The sequence below is a fragment of the Phyllostomus hastatus genome, unplaced genomic scaffold (genome assembly GCF_019186645.2).
Source record: "Phyllostomus hastatus isolate PE091 unplaced genomic scaffold, TTU_PhHast_1.1 phas_scaffold_93, whole genome shotgun sequence".
In the NCBI taxonomy this organism is placed as follows: domain Eukaryota; kingdom Metazoa; phylum Chordata; class Mammalia; order Chiroptera; family Phyllostomidae; genus Phyllostomus; species Phyllostomus hastatus.
In genome coordinates this window covers 11,328,770-11,343,252 of record NW_025334042.1, presented here as the reverse complement: position 1 = coordinate 11,343,252, position 14,483 = coordinate 11,328,770, and the positions used below count along the sequence as shown (strand labels likewise).

Genomic DNA, 14,483 nt, shown 5'->3' with positions numbered 1-14,483 from the left:
AACCTAAACACTGGTTCCTCATGCATGTGTCACCTTCAGCTTTGACTGACAGCCTGAGTAGAGACCCACCACTCCGCTAACTCTGGGGACACTGCTTCTCTCTCTTCCACAGGAGACCTGTGTGCAGCTCGGACATCTCACAGTGGGGCCAGAGTGTGCGTGCTCCTCTCCCCCAAGAACTGGGGGTAAAGGAGGGTCTTACCGAGTTCTCCTTCAGTTGCAGCCCCTCCCCGTTGGGAAGGGAGGAGCGTCTCTTGGTGGAGTTCCTGTTGGGGGTGGACGTAATGGCTCCTGCTTTCTTCTTCACAGTGAGCACTTCACAGCTGGCTTGGTCCTCATTGTGTGTGCTCTTCCCGGCATTGATGACCCTGGAGGAGAAGCCAGAAAAGGTGTCAAAGTGATTACCGAAAACCTGAGAGCTTCCTCTCTAGAGTCAGCTAACCCCGTCTCCACACCTGGCACAAAACTATCATCCCACTTAACACAAAGGTCCTTTCGTGTTCCCAAGTAAACTGATTTCTTTAAAATGAAGTAATATGAGCACACATGTAAACATGTGTGTTTTCATGTGCACAGGCAAAGTTCTGAGCTCTGCGCACCTTCACAGGTGTCTGATAGATGGGACCAACTGCATTGATCCATTATAGACAAAAAAAAGAGAAGACAATCACTCCGTTGGCAATAACAAGAAAGAGTTCACCTGGTTCAGGGAATTCTGTTGCATTTCTCCAAGTGATAAAGAGCAAAACCGCCATCAATCTTATCAAAGAGCAAGGCAGTAATTTACAGCATGTTGTAAAACCCAGGGGACCTACTGCCTGTCCCCTTTCCCTTTACACACAGGGTAGTGAATGGATCAAAGGCTTACTCTTTTTAGTTACTTCTAACCCTTGTCTTTTCTCCTGTGGAATACTCATCACAGCGTATCACCACACCAGGCTACAGGACACTGATTTGTACGTGTGGTCACATTATGATGTCACAGTATGTCGACACCTCTTTGCTAATTACTAAACATTTTAAGCATAGGAAAGCTTCCGAAAAACATGCTACATTATTCATATACCTTTTTGTGTATTAAGTGACTGCAAATAGAGCTTGGGTTTCAGCACCATTTTCTTATTAAGTAATTAAGCAGCAGCTAGAATAGAATAGATTTTTCAGCACCATTTTCTTATTAAGTAATTAAGCAGCAGCTAGAATATTCTAGCAGCAGCTAGAATAGCCCTGAAAGAGCTCTCCTTGATGTGCCATTGGCTGTGTTTTCTTTCCAAAATATCAACAGTGTCATAGTCAGTGACAGAGTGAGTGTGGAGGATATAGAACTCAGTGGCAGGGAGTGAAAAGATGCTTTTTAAAAAAAAAAAAAGGTAAGATAAATGAAAATCCCCTCTATAAGTGTGCTGTGCTCCACTGCTGTATTAACCTGGCTGTGCTCCCTCCTCACCAGTACGACTGTCTTTAAATGACTTCTTTTTTATTTTTAAATTCTGAAAGAATTATAGATTCAGAGAAAATTGCAAAAATAGTACTATACAGATGTACCCTTCCCCCATCTTCCCCCATGGTAACATTTTACATAACCACAGCACAGTACCAAATAAGCAACCGACACCGATACAGCACTGACAGCAAGGCTGCAGATCTCATTCACATGCCAACACATTTTACATAAAATGGTCTTTAGTTTTGAAAACAGTATAGATCTCCATAAGCCAACACATACACGCCACAACCAAACAGGAAACGGAGCAAATTGAGATTTGAGCGCCACAAAACCTAAGGGAGTGGGGTTCAAGCACTCTTGCACCAAACCTTGGGATTCTATGGAGGTGTTTCATACCTTTTGACATTTGCTTTAAATTTCTTTTTTTTTAAGTATAAGTATTTTGGGAAAAAGGCAACAATCTGAAAGTTCATTCCCATCTGTTACATGTGAACACATGTGTGCCAGTTGATTTATTTTGGGCAGCCTTGGCATACATAATAAGCCTTCTATCCTTCCTCTTTAATTGACCAGTATCACTTGATTGGAAGAACTCGGCCCAAATGTAGGATGGAAGATGGGCAGGTCAGATCTGCGTATCTGCAGAGAAGCCCATGGGGTTGGTCCAGGGGGTTGCAGTGGGAGGTCTTAAGATGCAACATGCACTTGACTGGAGCTTCCCTTTTACATCCACCCTGAGAGGACCAAACCAGGCAGAAGGAGGTTCAAAAATACCACCTGCCTCTTCTTAGTCACTGGTACTGACATCCAAACCAACACAGTTGGCATGGACTGTTTACTGAATGGGGACGTTACACCCCCATGGTCTCCCACATGAGCACCTTCCCTAAAGACAGCTAGGGGAGCGGAGGTTCGGCTGGGAAAACCAGTTCGTGACAATTGTCCCCTCCATACTGTCCTTGGTACAAGAGCCTAACTGCTATTTCTGGAACTTCACGTCACACTGACCATTGCCTCCTAAACTTATGCTGTAGTCAGGTCTTTTTTTAAACCAAAAAAGCATCGCTGATCTCCAATAGCTACGTGCCAGGCTGACTCATCTGCCACTGCTGTTTTCCAAGTCAACAAAGCTGCTATAATTACATCAATCACGAAGCACTGTCCCCTGAAAGTGCTTTATCTTTTCTCTCTTTCAGTGGATACTATTAAACTCTGGAGTGGACCAAACTTCAGCACAAGACCCTAGAAACTTCATTTTATGTGCAAGTAAACCAGGGCTTTGGAAGGCTGTGACTCGCACAGGGTCACACGGCCGAACATGGCAGGGCTGGGGACACACTTCTGAGGTCCCAGTGCTTTCTGCTTCAGCTCTTGGTGGTGTTATTTTCCTATTGGGTGTCTATTCCCATAAGCCCGTGGTGCAGAGGGCTGTATTGCAATGGCTCATGAAGCTGGAGAACTACAAAGGAACAATCATGAGTGGCCTCACTTGGCCATTTCATGTTGGATACAGCTTGTGAGTGACACTAATGAAATAGTGCAAAGTCAGAAATGGCAACCTAGTGCAAAGACAGGGGTCCCAACCCTGTAAACCTGTTTGGTCTAATATCTGATTATTATTCAGATGATAAAGCCACAGTAAATTAAAGACTCTGCCTTTTATTTTATTATTACTTATTTTTTTGTGGGGGAGAGGGGAAGAGAGGGAGAAGGAGAAGGAGAGAAACATCGATGTGTGGTTGCCCCTCACACACCCCCTACGGGGGACCTGGTCCACAACCCAGCCAAGTGCCTTGACTGAGAATCATACCAGCAACCCTTCGGTTTACAGGCTGGCACTCAATCCATTGAGCCACACCAGCCAGAGGCTAAAGTCTCTGCCTTTTAAAAAAAATATAACTCCTACCCCATATTTTATATTATTCAAATTCCTTACACCATACAGCTTTAGGAGAAAAGTCCTGAACCTTCTCTGTTTACCCTGCTTTGAAAAGCTTGACCTCTAGCAACTTACTTATTTGATTTTGTTCAAAGGCAAAGGTTTTGTTTACAAAATGTAAATGAACCCTTTAATTACATATAAATTGAGGAAAACTTCACTTCCCAAGCTAAGGAGCATCATGCTGTCAAAGATTTGATAGTTTCTTTAAATGTAATAAGCAGCTGCATCGGTAGCTACGCTCCCTCTCGCCCTGCGCTCCAGCGTAAAGTCAGCACTGCTTGAGATCAACAGGAACAGCTGTTAGGTGCGCATCCTTTCCCTGAACAATACCTACCCGTGATGCTTAACTGTAAGACTTTTAAAAAAAACCCTAGTTTGGTGGCCTTATTTTCCAACTTCATACAAAGCAGGAAAACGGCTTCTCCGACGTTAAACCGAGGTAACAGAGCACAGTTGCTGAGAACACAGGCTATCTCCCCAGCATCTAGCAACAGAGCAGTTGCTCAATAAGTGTTTGTGGAATGAACGAATGGAATCAGGCAGGGATCAGTTCTGCTACTTCCCTGACATGGAGCCATAATAGCGTCTTACATTTGTTGAGAACTAACTATGTGCCTGAGACTGCTGTTAGCATTTTACATTTAGAAATCTAACTCATTTAATCCTCTTGTCAGCTCTACGAGTTAGCCAGAGTTAGCCACCGTCACTCTGCTCTATAAAGACCAGTCACAGCTGGCAAATGGCAGAGTGTTCGGTCAAGTAACTTAACTTCAGGAAACCTCAGTTCCTTAGCAGTACTTCATCGATTAAATTCTGGGAGTTGCTAAGGGGTGAGCGTGTGTGTGTGTGTGTGTGTGTGTGTGCGCGCATGTGTATTTGAGAAGGGGAGATTTTAGAAATCTAAAACCACGAAGAGGGTGACTTTGTAATTTAGGATTAAAACTCAGGTGGGAGAAGTGTTAGAGGATGAACGGGAAGGGTAACTACTGTCTCTTAATACAGAAAGCTAACATCCAGGTCTCTCCACTCTTAAAAAATCATGACACATTTGCCCTGGGAGAGGGGCACAATGCAAAGTTACAGTCATCAGCAGGCTGTGTTAACCTACTGACCTACACTCAATTGAACCAAAGCACCCAGATTTTTTCCCTTGAAAAACCAGGTACATACAGAATTCTAAGTACTTAAAAGTCAAAAATCCTCTGTGTATATCAGATACAGCCTGAAGCGACGACCTGGACATGGGGATGAACGTGACCGGGACCTGAGATCACAGCAACAGCAGAGCCTATTCAAAAGGAGCACGCAAGTCACTCTACGCTCCTGTCATATGCTTGAGAGTCCTGGTTTTCCTGCTTTCTGTTTGTGAAATACCCTAGTCACAAATTTTTAAAAAATCAACCTCACCTGAGTTTTAGCAGAAAAGTCCTGCCTTTCATTGCGAGGATTAAATTATCAAGTTATCTTGCCTTCTCATCGGCTCAAAACCTTAACTACAAGGACACTCCCTGACAAGGACACATAGAGCAGATCCCTCTGACTAAAGAGAGACAAGTAAGTATTCTCAAGTAGTGAGCTCTTGTCACAATGGCCACTAGTTCAGGCCACTGGCCCAGAGAACTCAGGATGGAACCAGTTTTCAAAAGGATTTAGAAAAGATAGTCAGAGGACTATCTGACAAAGACTGTCAGAAGACAGTCGCAGCTGACGTTTTGAAGGATGTCTGTGTGTCACGTACTGTGCTAAGCATTTGGTGGGTGTCAAGTCCTTTGTTACCACCCCCTCCCCCGGCCCCTCCCCACCGTGAGGTACTTGGCAGAGTGAGGAAGGCACATACAAGAGCGACGGTCACACAGACCTAGTCCAAACTTGGTCTCCACTAATGACTACCTCTAGCTGTGTGTTCTTGCCCAAGTTGCTTTCTCTCTCTAAAATGGGGATGGTAAAGTCATGACTAACCATAAAAAGAGTTGTAAGAATTAACTGATCTAGCATGAAAAGCATTTAACAGTGCCTGGCACATAGTGACCACTGCACACATATTATTAAATAATAATATATCAAATATGAAGCTGTCTACCTGTTCTGTTGGGCCCCGGTAACTTGCCCCAGCCACGCTGGCTTAAAGAGCACCTCCCCCTCCCATCCCCACCAGTACCGGCAGGCACACAGAGCCTCTGGGAGGCACAGTGTGACACTCCTTAGAATGTGGACCTTGAGCAAGGCCACCGCTGCTCTGAGTCCTCTTCTCAATGTTATTGCAACATGCAACCCACACACATGAGGGCGATCGGTGCACAGGAAGGCACTCACACAGTCAGGAACATGCTGCTTCCAGACTCCTCCCCAGAGCTGCCCGCAGATGCTGTCTCTGGGCCCCGAGGCTCCCGGACTCAGAAGCTCTGGTCCCAGACTCACAGGAGAAGACCAAATAGAGAATTATATTTGGTTTAATTGGGTGGGGTTTGCTGTTGTTGTTGTTGTTGTTATACTGCTTTATTTTTAAAGAAAATAAAAACCTGGACAGCTTAGCCTACTAAAAAGTTTACACTGAGTGTCAATACTTCCAGGCAGCAGGAATGACTCAAGGTAAGAAAGAGGAAGTGTTTTATAAAGGTCATGAGGGGATAAGATGTGCTGATTCAGGTACAGCTGAGAAGCAGACAGCAGTAAGGCTGTAGGGAGAGAGAGAGAGGTGGTAAATGAATCATTTATGGAAGACCAAATAAGCTATCAATTATTAAAATTTTCTTTTCTAGGTAACCTCTTAGGCAATGTGTCTTGTGATTCTCTGAGATGGTTAATGACCATCTCAGAGAATCTGGGTAGATGGGCTGGAACCGAAGGACAACTTAATTCCTAGGCCCAAGGGAGTTAACCTCTCTTCCTTGGTGCACTGGAAAACCACAGGTCTGACTAGGACCCCAAGCCTTTAATAACAGCCATCATCAAAAGCAGGCAGACATCCATCAAGGATAACAGCTTCTCCCAGACAGTTTCAGCCACGTGGTTGAAAAGGCAGGATAAACACAGGCCGGGGAAAAACCACATAACTGCGGGTCTTCTCCCATCACACAGACTGACTTACACCTTCTGGGTCCCGGGCCCTGTCTGTGGCTGATGGAGGGACATGACCAATCAGGGGCTGCAACCCGGGGCAGCAGGGTCCACGTTCAGCCCACAGAGAGGTTGCTATTTTTAAACTTTTGCCCCAAAAAGTCTTTTTTAAGGTAAATTACTTACCAATACTTATGAATTTGGGTATTTACATTAAAAAGATCTTAACTTTTCCCATTTCTCTTGAGAAGAGAAATGCATCACCTGTCATACTCTTGTGTGACAACATTTAGCTGGACCTGAGGGGAGGCAGTCCCACCGGATATGAAATGTCTTCCCTAACTCACCCCAGACCTGGCTCTGTCCACATCCACCATCTACATAACCAGCCTGGCCCCAGAGGCATTTGATTCTGCAACTGTGCAATCAGGTCTCTGTGACTTTAATCAAGAAAGCTATTAGATGAATAGCATATATTCACCATATTGGTTGAAATAATTATATTAAAATATTCATTGTGTAACTCAATAGGGATTAGCCAAGTCTAGGATATGCTTTCTGCCTTCAAGGAGCCCAGAGTCACCGATAACAGGGAGACTTCCTTACAAGTAACCACAGTTTGCTCAGATTGCTGCCACGCTCGAGGTGTGTGCCTGCCACAAGGGGTGTGAGGAGGCAGGAGATGGGGCAACTCTGCAAAAGTGTCACAGATGAGACTTCTGGTGAAGACAGAGGTGTAAGTAGACACGCTTTACCTCCTCCTGCAACCACAGAGAGAATCATAACTATTTCTCAAAACAAATAATAACCAGAATCCTCAGAAAGTCAACATGTATGGAAGTCCAACAATCAAGGACTTAAAGAAGCCACATTCATCCAGACGGGTAGGAGGGGCGGAGACTCAGAGAAAGGCTAAGGCACAGAGACGCCATGCGCTGCGTAGGGGGGGCGCTGGCAGAATGAGGTCCTACTTTCACATGTAGCAGATAAAAATTGGGAGGGATACCTTGGGAGCGAACAATCCCAGCTCCAGGCTAGACAGCACAGCCCAGGTTTCCAGCACCCAGAAGGTAAATCCCCATTACCTCTGGTTGTAAAAATCAGTGGAGGTTGGGGCAGTGGAGGAAACTGCTGGATTTTCAGGAGAGTGCATTTAAAGGGCCTGCACAAACTTAGAACATAAGCAAACCTACTCACTCTGGGAATTAGCATCAGAGCAACAGCTGGAAGGGTGCCAGTCACATACTGGAAGTGGGTAAAGTGACTGGAAATGGGGTGAGTGCCAGTAACCTCAAGAAGCCAGGCAGTGGCATTGTCCCCTCTATGATCCAAAAAGCAGTGAAGCAAGTTGCCACACCCTGGCAATAACCTAAGGTTCCGCGCTCCACTCAATTTACAGGTGCCTTTGACAGGGAGTCAAAGCAGCTCTACCTAATAGACAGAAACAAACACAAAGAGGCTGCTGAATTGAGGAGATACAGAAATATGGTCCACATAAAAGAACAGAAAAAAAACTCCCAGAAAAAGAACTAAACGAAATGGAGATAGCCAACCTATCAGATGCAGAGTTGAATACACTGGTGATCAGGATGCTCAATGAGCTCATTGAGTACAGCAAAACATAAGGGCAGAAATGAAGATTACACTTAGTGAAATAAAGAAAACTCTACAGGGAACCAGCAGTGGTGAGGATGAAGCGGAGAATCAAACCAATGATTTGGAAGACAGGAAGGAAAAAACATTCAATCAGAACAGCAGAAAGAAAATAATTAAAAACACACACAGATAAGCTTAGGAACCTCTGGGACATCTTCAAACATACAAACATACAAATCATAGGGGTGCTAGAAGGAAGAGAGGAAGAGCAAGAAATTGAAAACTTATTTGAAAGTATAATGAAAGAAAACTCCCCTAATTTGGTAAAGGAAGCACAAAGAGTCCCAAACAAGTTGGACCCAAAGAGGATCACACCAAGACACACTGTAATTAAAATGCCAAAAATTAAAGCTAAAGACAGAATCTTAAAAGCTGCAAGAGAGAGTTACCTACAAAGGAATGCCCAGAAGACTGTCAGCTGATTTCTCAAAAGAAACTTCACAAGAAAGAAGGGGCTGGCAACAAGTATTCAAAGTGATGAAAAGCAAGGACCTACAACCTAGATTACTCTATCCAGTAAAGCTATCATAGAGAATGGAAGGGCAGAGAAAATGCTTCCCAGACAAGGTAAAGCTAAAGGATTTCATCATCACCAAGCCATTATTACATGAAATGTTAAAGGGACTTATTTAAGAAAAAGAAGATCAAAACCATGAACACTAAAAGGGCAACAAATTCACAGCTCTGACCAAGTGAATCTAAAACAACAAACCAAGAAAACAAGCAGAACAGGAACAGAATCATAGGTATGGAGATCATTTGGAAGGTTATCAGCTAGGAGAGGGAAGAGGGAGAATGGAGGAAAAGGTGCAGGGGTTAAGAATCAAAATTGGTACAAAATAAACAAGAAGCTGTCAAGAAGAGTCTAGGAAATGGAGAAGACAAAGAACTTATATGCACAACCCATGGACATGAACCAAGGGAGGGGGACTGCTGGTGGGAATGGGGGTACTGGCAGAGGAGGTCAAAGGGGGGAAAATTGGGACAACTGTAATAGCATAATCAGTAAAATATATTTTTACTAAAGTATCACAGATGAGGTGGCATCATGCTCAGTCGTGTGGAATAAGAGAGGAAATCAGCAGTCGGAGAAAAAATAAGAACGGGCTCTCCAAGCTCGGGAACAGCCTGCGAGAATTGGGTGATGTGAACTTGATAAAGAGGGGATGGATGTGACCTAAGTGCAGACTTGCTCAGGGATCTACATCAGAGCCAGACCAGGAATTTCTATCGGAACTTGATCCTGTAGAGCCCATGAGGGAAGGGAAGAGTCTAAGAATGCTTAAACATAGCACTGGTATGATCAAAATTATTTTGGAAAATAAGAATAGTGGCCTAACGGAGGATTATAGAGGAAAAATGACAAAAGTAAAGAGATCAGTTAGTCTCGTGTAAGAGTCCTGGTGACAAAGAGGCTGTGAACCAATCGATGGCTCTGGGTGGAGAGAAGAGAGGGTTTGGGAGGAGGTGAATGAGCTGAGTCAAACCTGCTTGACGTGGGCGGTGGGGCGGAGAGGAGCAGCGAGGATGGCTCTCGGGTTTCTATTGGCAGAAAGAGCTGATGAGAAACACTGATTATACAGGGAGATGAGGAAATGAAACAGGTCTTGAAGGTAGGCAGTTCTGTGGGATGAGATAATGAGCTGGGGTTTAGGTCAGTGAACAGAAAGTTCCACGACCCCAGAAATTACAAAGGCAGTGGCAGCCAACTGCAGCTTAACTAGGCCGACGAACTGGCTCATGGGCCAAATCCCGGCCACAGCCTGTGTTTGTATGGCCCGCAAGATAAGAGTGGTTCTTCATTTTTCAATTGCTGGGAGAAAAAAATCAGAAAACTATTTCATGAAAATTATATGAAATTCAAATTTCAGTGTCCGTAAAGTTTCACTGGAACACAGCCTCATTCATCCATGCCTATTTTGTCTATGGTAGCTTTCTCGGTACAACGGCAGAGCTGGTAGTTTTGACATGGACTGTCTTGTTCACAAAGCCTGTACTATGTACTAACTACACCTTTACAGAAAATGTGTGCCAATCCCTGAACTTAACAATTGGGCTGAACTCTTTGAACCTGTCTCTGTCCAGAAAAAGTCCAGCCATTGTTAATATAACGAGAATGGTTTGTGTGACATGGCTGTAACCTGGCAGCCAAGGAGTGGACTGGAATGTGCATGTGTGAACAATGATGACTTCACTGTACTAGTCAGTGGGAGCAGTCGATGCCATCGAGAGAGCGTGTGTACTGTGTGGCCATCGCATCAAAAAGACTGAGTAGAGCAATGAATCTGCATCAGGTTTTGTGTTAAGCTTGAACATTCCTCCACAGAAATTATTTGGATGATTCAGAAGGCCACAGCTATGGGCAACTGGTGGTTCTCAGCTTCATCACAACAATGCTCCTGTTTATGCATCACGTCTCGTGCAGTTTTTTGGCAAAAACCTCAAGTCACCCAGGTGACTCAGCTCCCCTATAGCCCAGATTTAGCGCCCTGTGTCTTCTGGCTTTTCCCAAAACTAAAAGCACCTTTGAAAGAGAAGATATTTCAGACCATCAATGAAATTCAGGAAAATATGGTGGGGCAGCTAATGGTGATTGGGAGAGCTGTGTGAGGTCCCAAGGTGCCTGCTTTGAAGACAACTAAGGAGTCATTGTCCTATGTACAATGTTTCTCGGATCTTGTATCTTCTTCAATAAATGTCTCTATTTTTTATATTACAGGGCTGGATACTTTGCTGCTAGCATACGGTGGCCACTGATAGCATCTACCCACCATACCAATATCATTAAATAACTTAAGATCAAAAAATAAACACTAAAGATCAAAAGAAAATACAGTGTTGCTCTACAGCTCTCCCCACACATACGACAATGTTTTCTTCTTCTTATCTGCTGCTTAGAAATGAGTTTTTAACACAGTAGAGATAAAACTCAAACACTGCCTCTGGGCATTTCCTTTCAGTTACTGTCTGGGTCCTCTTGTGAAAACAATTAATATCACCAACGTCCAACTTCCGTATTCAAATAAGGAAGTCTGTGTTCTTTCAGAGGCTGGAGAAATTCCCACGCGAGGCCACAGTGCTCCTCTGTTGGGGCCAAGTGAAATGAAAATAAAGGCCTTCCCCCAAAACATTTTAAGGTTGGTAGTTTTACATTAAATAAAGCAGAAAAATACTTTTTTTGGTTCAGAACAATATTACTTGCATGTAGCTGTCAACTTCTGTTGGCAGTTAAGGGGGGAAAGGCAACATGCTTGAAGCTCCCGCATTTCTAAAGGTAAGGTTTCCTTTCCTTATTCACCGTAGATGTATCTGTACCATCAGCAATGTGAGAGATGCATTTTTTAAAAAACAAAGTGAAAGACCATTTCAAATGTGTAATTTAAAAAATATGCACTTTAAAAAGCCTGAAACTAATAAAATGGAAGCAAAAGACAAAAGATAATCTCAAAAGATATCAAATAAAATAAATAAATTTTAATCAGCAGTTTCTTTTTAAGAAATCCAGCTACAACCTTAGCTTTTCCCTTGCTCTGGAACAAAGAAAGTTTTGAGCAATCTAGGGCTCTGACATTTTCCTTTTTAGCCTTAAAGCACAGGTGGCAAACACAAGGTCCACAGGCTGAATCCGGCCCAGCACCTTGTTTCTACCTGGCGGCAGCACCGAGCTCTCTCTCCCTTAACTCTTAGGGAGTAGTTACATTTATACAGTCCTAAAATTACCTTCAGCCCTTTGAAGGCAACTGCAAAGCTGATGTGGTCCAGGTGAAAATGAGTCTGGCACCCCTGCACTAGTGCCTCAGTTTCTCATCAGTAAAATGGGAATGGTGAGCTAGCACTACTTTCCTTACTAGGTAGTTATCCGACTGTTGGAAAACCAAACCGTTTAAAGCACAGTGCATCTAACAACTTTGCTAATGCTTGTAACCCTGAAACGAAGATTGGGTGTCATTATCCTCATTTTCTTCATTTTATTTGCCCCAACAATATCACAGGCAAAATCATTCAGTTAAACATCTGAGACAAGCCATTCTGGCATTTTCCCATAGCAACTGAGGTTTGAAACAATGCATTGTACTCACAAAAACAATGCTCTTGTAATTAGTTGTACAACAACCTATAAATAGAACACAGGTATCGCCAGCAGGAACTGAGATGTGTCACGTGGTTCCAGCACTCCGGCCCACTTTTCCCGAGGCAAGCACAGTGTTACTGCAGGTGTACATAAGAGCAATACTTAGTTTCCCCCTCATTACTTTAGTCTTTTTTTTTAAACACATGGTTTATTTTAACTGAAAACAATCTGCTTTGGAAAATCCTCACCCCTGTCAACACTAACTTGTAGAGAAAGTCTGTCTTGTTTCCAAATTCAAGCCTGAACAATATAAAAAAATAGCCCTTTGGAAGCTGGTTGTTATCTGATCTAACTTTTTTTTTTTACCTTTGAGCTCAGACCCAGGTCCAATCTCAGTTAACAACTGAAATCTCCCTAGTTTATAAAGGAAAGAACGAGCCAGTTTCAACAGAGGCCTTGGAAGGGCCAGTTGTTCATTTTAGGCTAATTGATCCCTCCACCCTCAGAAAGTTAGAAGGTACAGTGAGACTGCTTTGGCCCTGTAGAAGGAAAATGCGCAGCAAGAATGTAATCTATTTTAAACTGGATGTCCAATATTATCCTTAAATGAAAAGAACAAGGCGAGCTGCCGATAATACTGCAACGAGTCAAAGACAGGTATGCTCCATGATGCTGTTTGCTGACTCTGGCCGTGCTCTCCGCAACCTCAAATCACAAAGGAGGAGTGGGCACTCACGCAGTGTCAGCTGAAGGAATGAACAAATGACGTGGGTGGACGAGAGTAATGACTGAGTTCTAACCCTGCCTATTTGCTTCTTAAAGTATAAAAGCCATCAGTTGGCTTCAAGGAAAATCAGGCGACATTCCAAAGGAAAAACAGATTTCATAACAAGTGCTACAGAACCCGGAAGCAGAGCATGTGAAGGGAGCCCCAGACATGTGCAGCACAGCAGAGGCTGACGTCGGAGGCTAGCACCTCTCTGGGTGGAGTCGTCATCTAAATTCCACCGTCCGCCTACAGCCCAGGACTCACTCGGTGGCAGTGCTCTGCTAACAGGGAATGCCTACCAACAAAAAGGGCTGGGAGGGCCCGGGCGGCTCTCCTCTCAACACTGAAATACTGCTGTGCAGCAGGGAAAATCCAGAGGCCTGAAGGGGACCCAGAGGTAGCAGACAGGCAACTCTGACACCATCAGCGTAAAGCTGCACTGCAAAGCAATGAATTAATTCAAAAAGTGAAAATTCTCTTTCTTGAAATGTCCAACAGCTGGTTTGTCATCATCTTTCATGGATACTCTGAGGATCCCCACATTGAATGAGAAGATTCTAAAAATTCTTTTCCAACTGTTGCGTCTATAATTCCCCCCACCCTCACCTCCAGTTAATGCAAAACCTCAACTGCCTTCAGAGGCAAGACTCATTTACATGGAACACAGCCTTAAAGCAGTACTTGTCTTTCTCAGATAATTCTATGATACCTGCTAAATCATATTTGACTTACAGCAAATTGAAATGGAAATATGATTAACTGAAACTTCCTATCCCAGTCATTCAATGTGGGGGCTGCAAGTGAGCCTCAAATACTGCTGTTCCCTGAGGCTCCCCATCTGGCTTTTCTTCCTGCCCAACTTTCCCTGGGGGCTCCTCTCTGTTCCCCAGGCCGCATTTAAGACCTAAGCACTAAGCACTTCAACGGTCACATCTCCAGTACAGATCTCCAGGGTGTCTGGCCTGCATTTCTGACTGCCTCCAGAAGACCTGCATTGCATACTGCACAAATGCAAGCTGCCCAAACTTGTACTCATCTCTCCTTCCTCCTGCTATCTACCTCTGTCTCCGATACCATATTCCTTCTGGTGTTCTTGCCTCAGTGGATCAAGAATTCCAAGGAACACCCCCTGTCCCAGCCTCTTTCTCTCACCCACATCTGGTCAGTAGGTCCTCCTTCACAACTATGACCACAATCCTCCACGTCCCAAGCCTCATTCAGGACTACATCACATCCTCCAATCGCCACTGCATAAACCTCCTTCCTTGTTGCGCCCCCAGACACACAATAAAGCCAGCACACGGGGCCAGACTGACCCTTCCCGATCACGAATGGCCCCGTCTCTCTCATCATCTCTCTCTTCAGAGACTCCAGTGATTTCAGATTAAAATGTAAACTCCTTAGCTTGCCACACAAGGGTCTTCATGATCTGGCCCCTCTCCATGTCCTCAGCCTCCCCGCCGGCTCTGCTCACACCCTCTGCCCGCAGCCATAAAACACAGACTGTGGTTTATGGAAAGCGGTGTTAAATGCACAACCG

At 44.2% G+C, this 14,483-nt stretch overlaps 1 protein-coding gene across 1 annotated transcript in view; it reads right to left on the bottom strand.

Annotated features, from left to right (window-relative positions):
- PPM1H (protein phosphatase, Mg2+/Mn2+ dependent 1H) overlaps positions 1–14,483 on the bottom strand; it is a 236,520-nt gene that overhangs the window by 145,051 nt on the left and 76,986 nt on the right. The window contains exon 2 of the mRNA XM_045828954.1: positions 203–368. Coding sequence (XP_045684910.1) covers positions 203–368 — 166 coding nt within the window. The remainder of the gene's footprint in view (positions 1–202; positions 369–14,483) is intronic.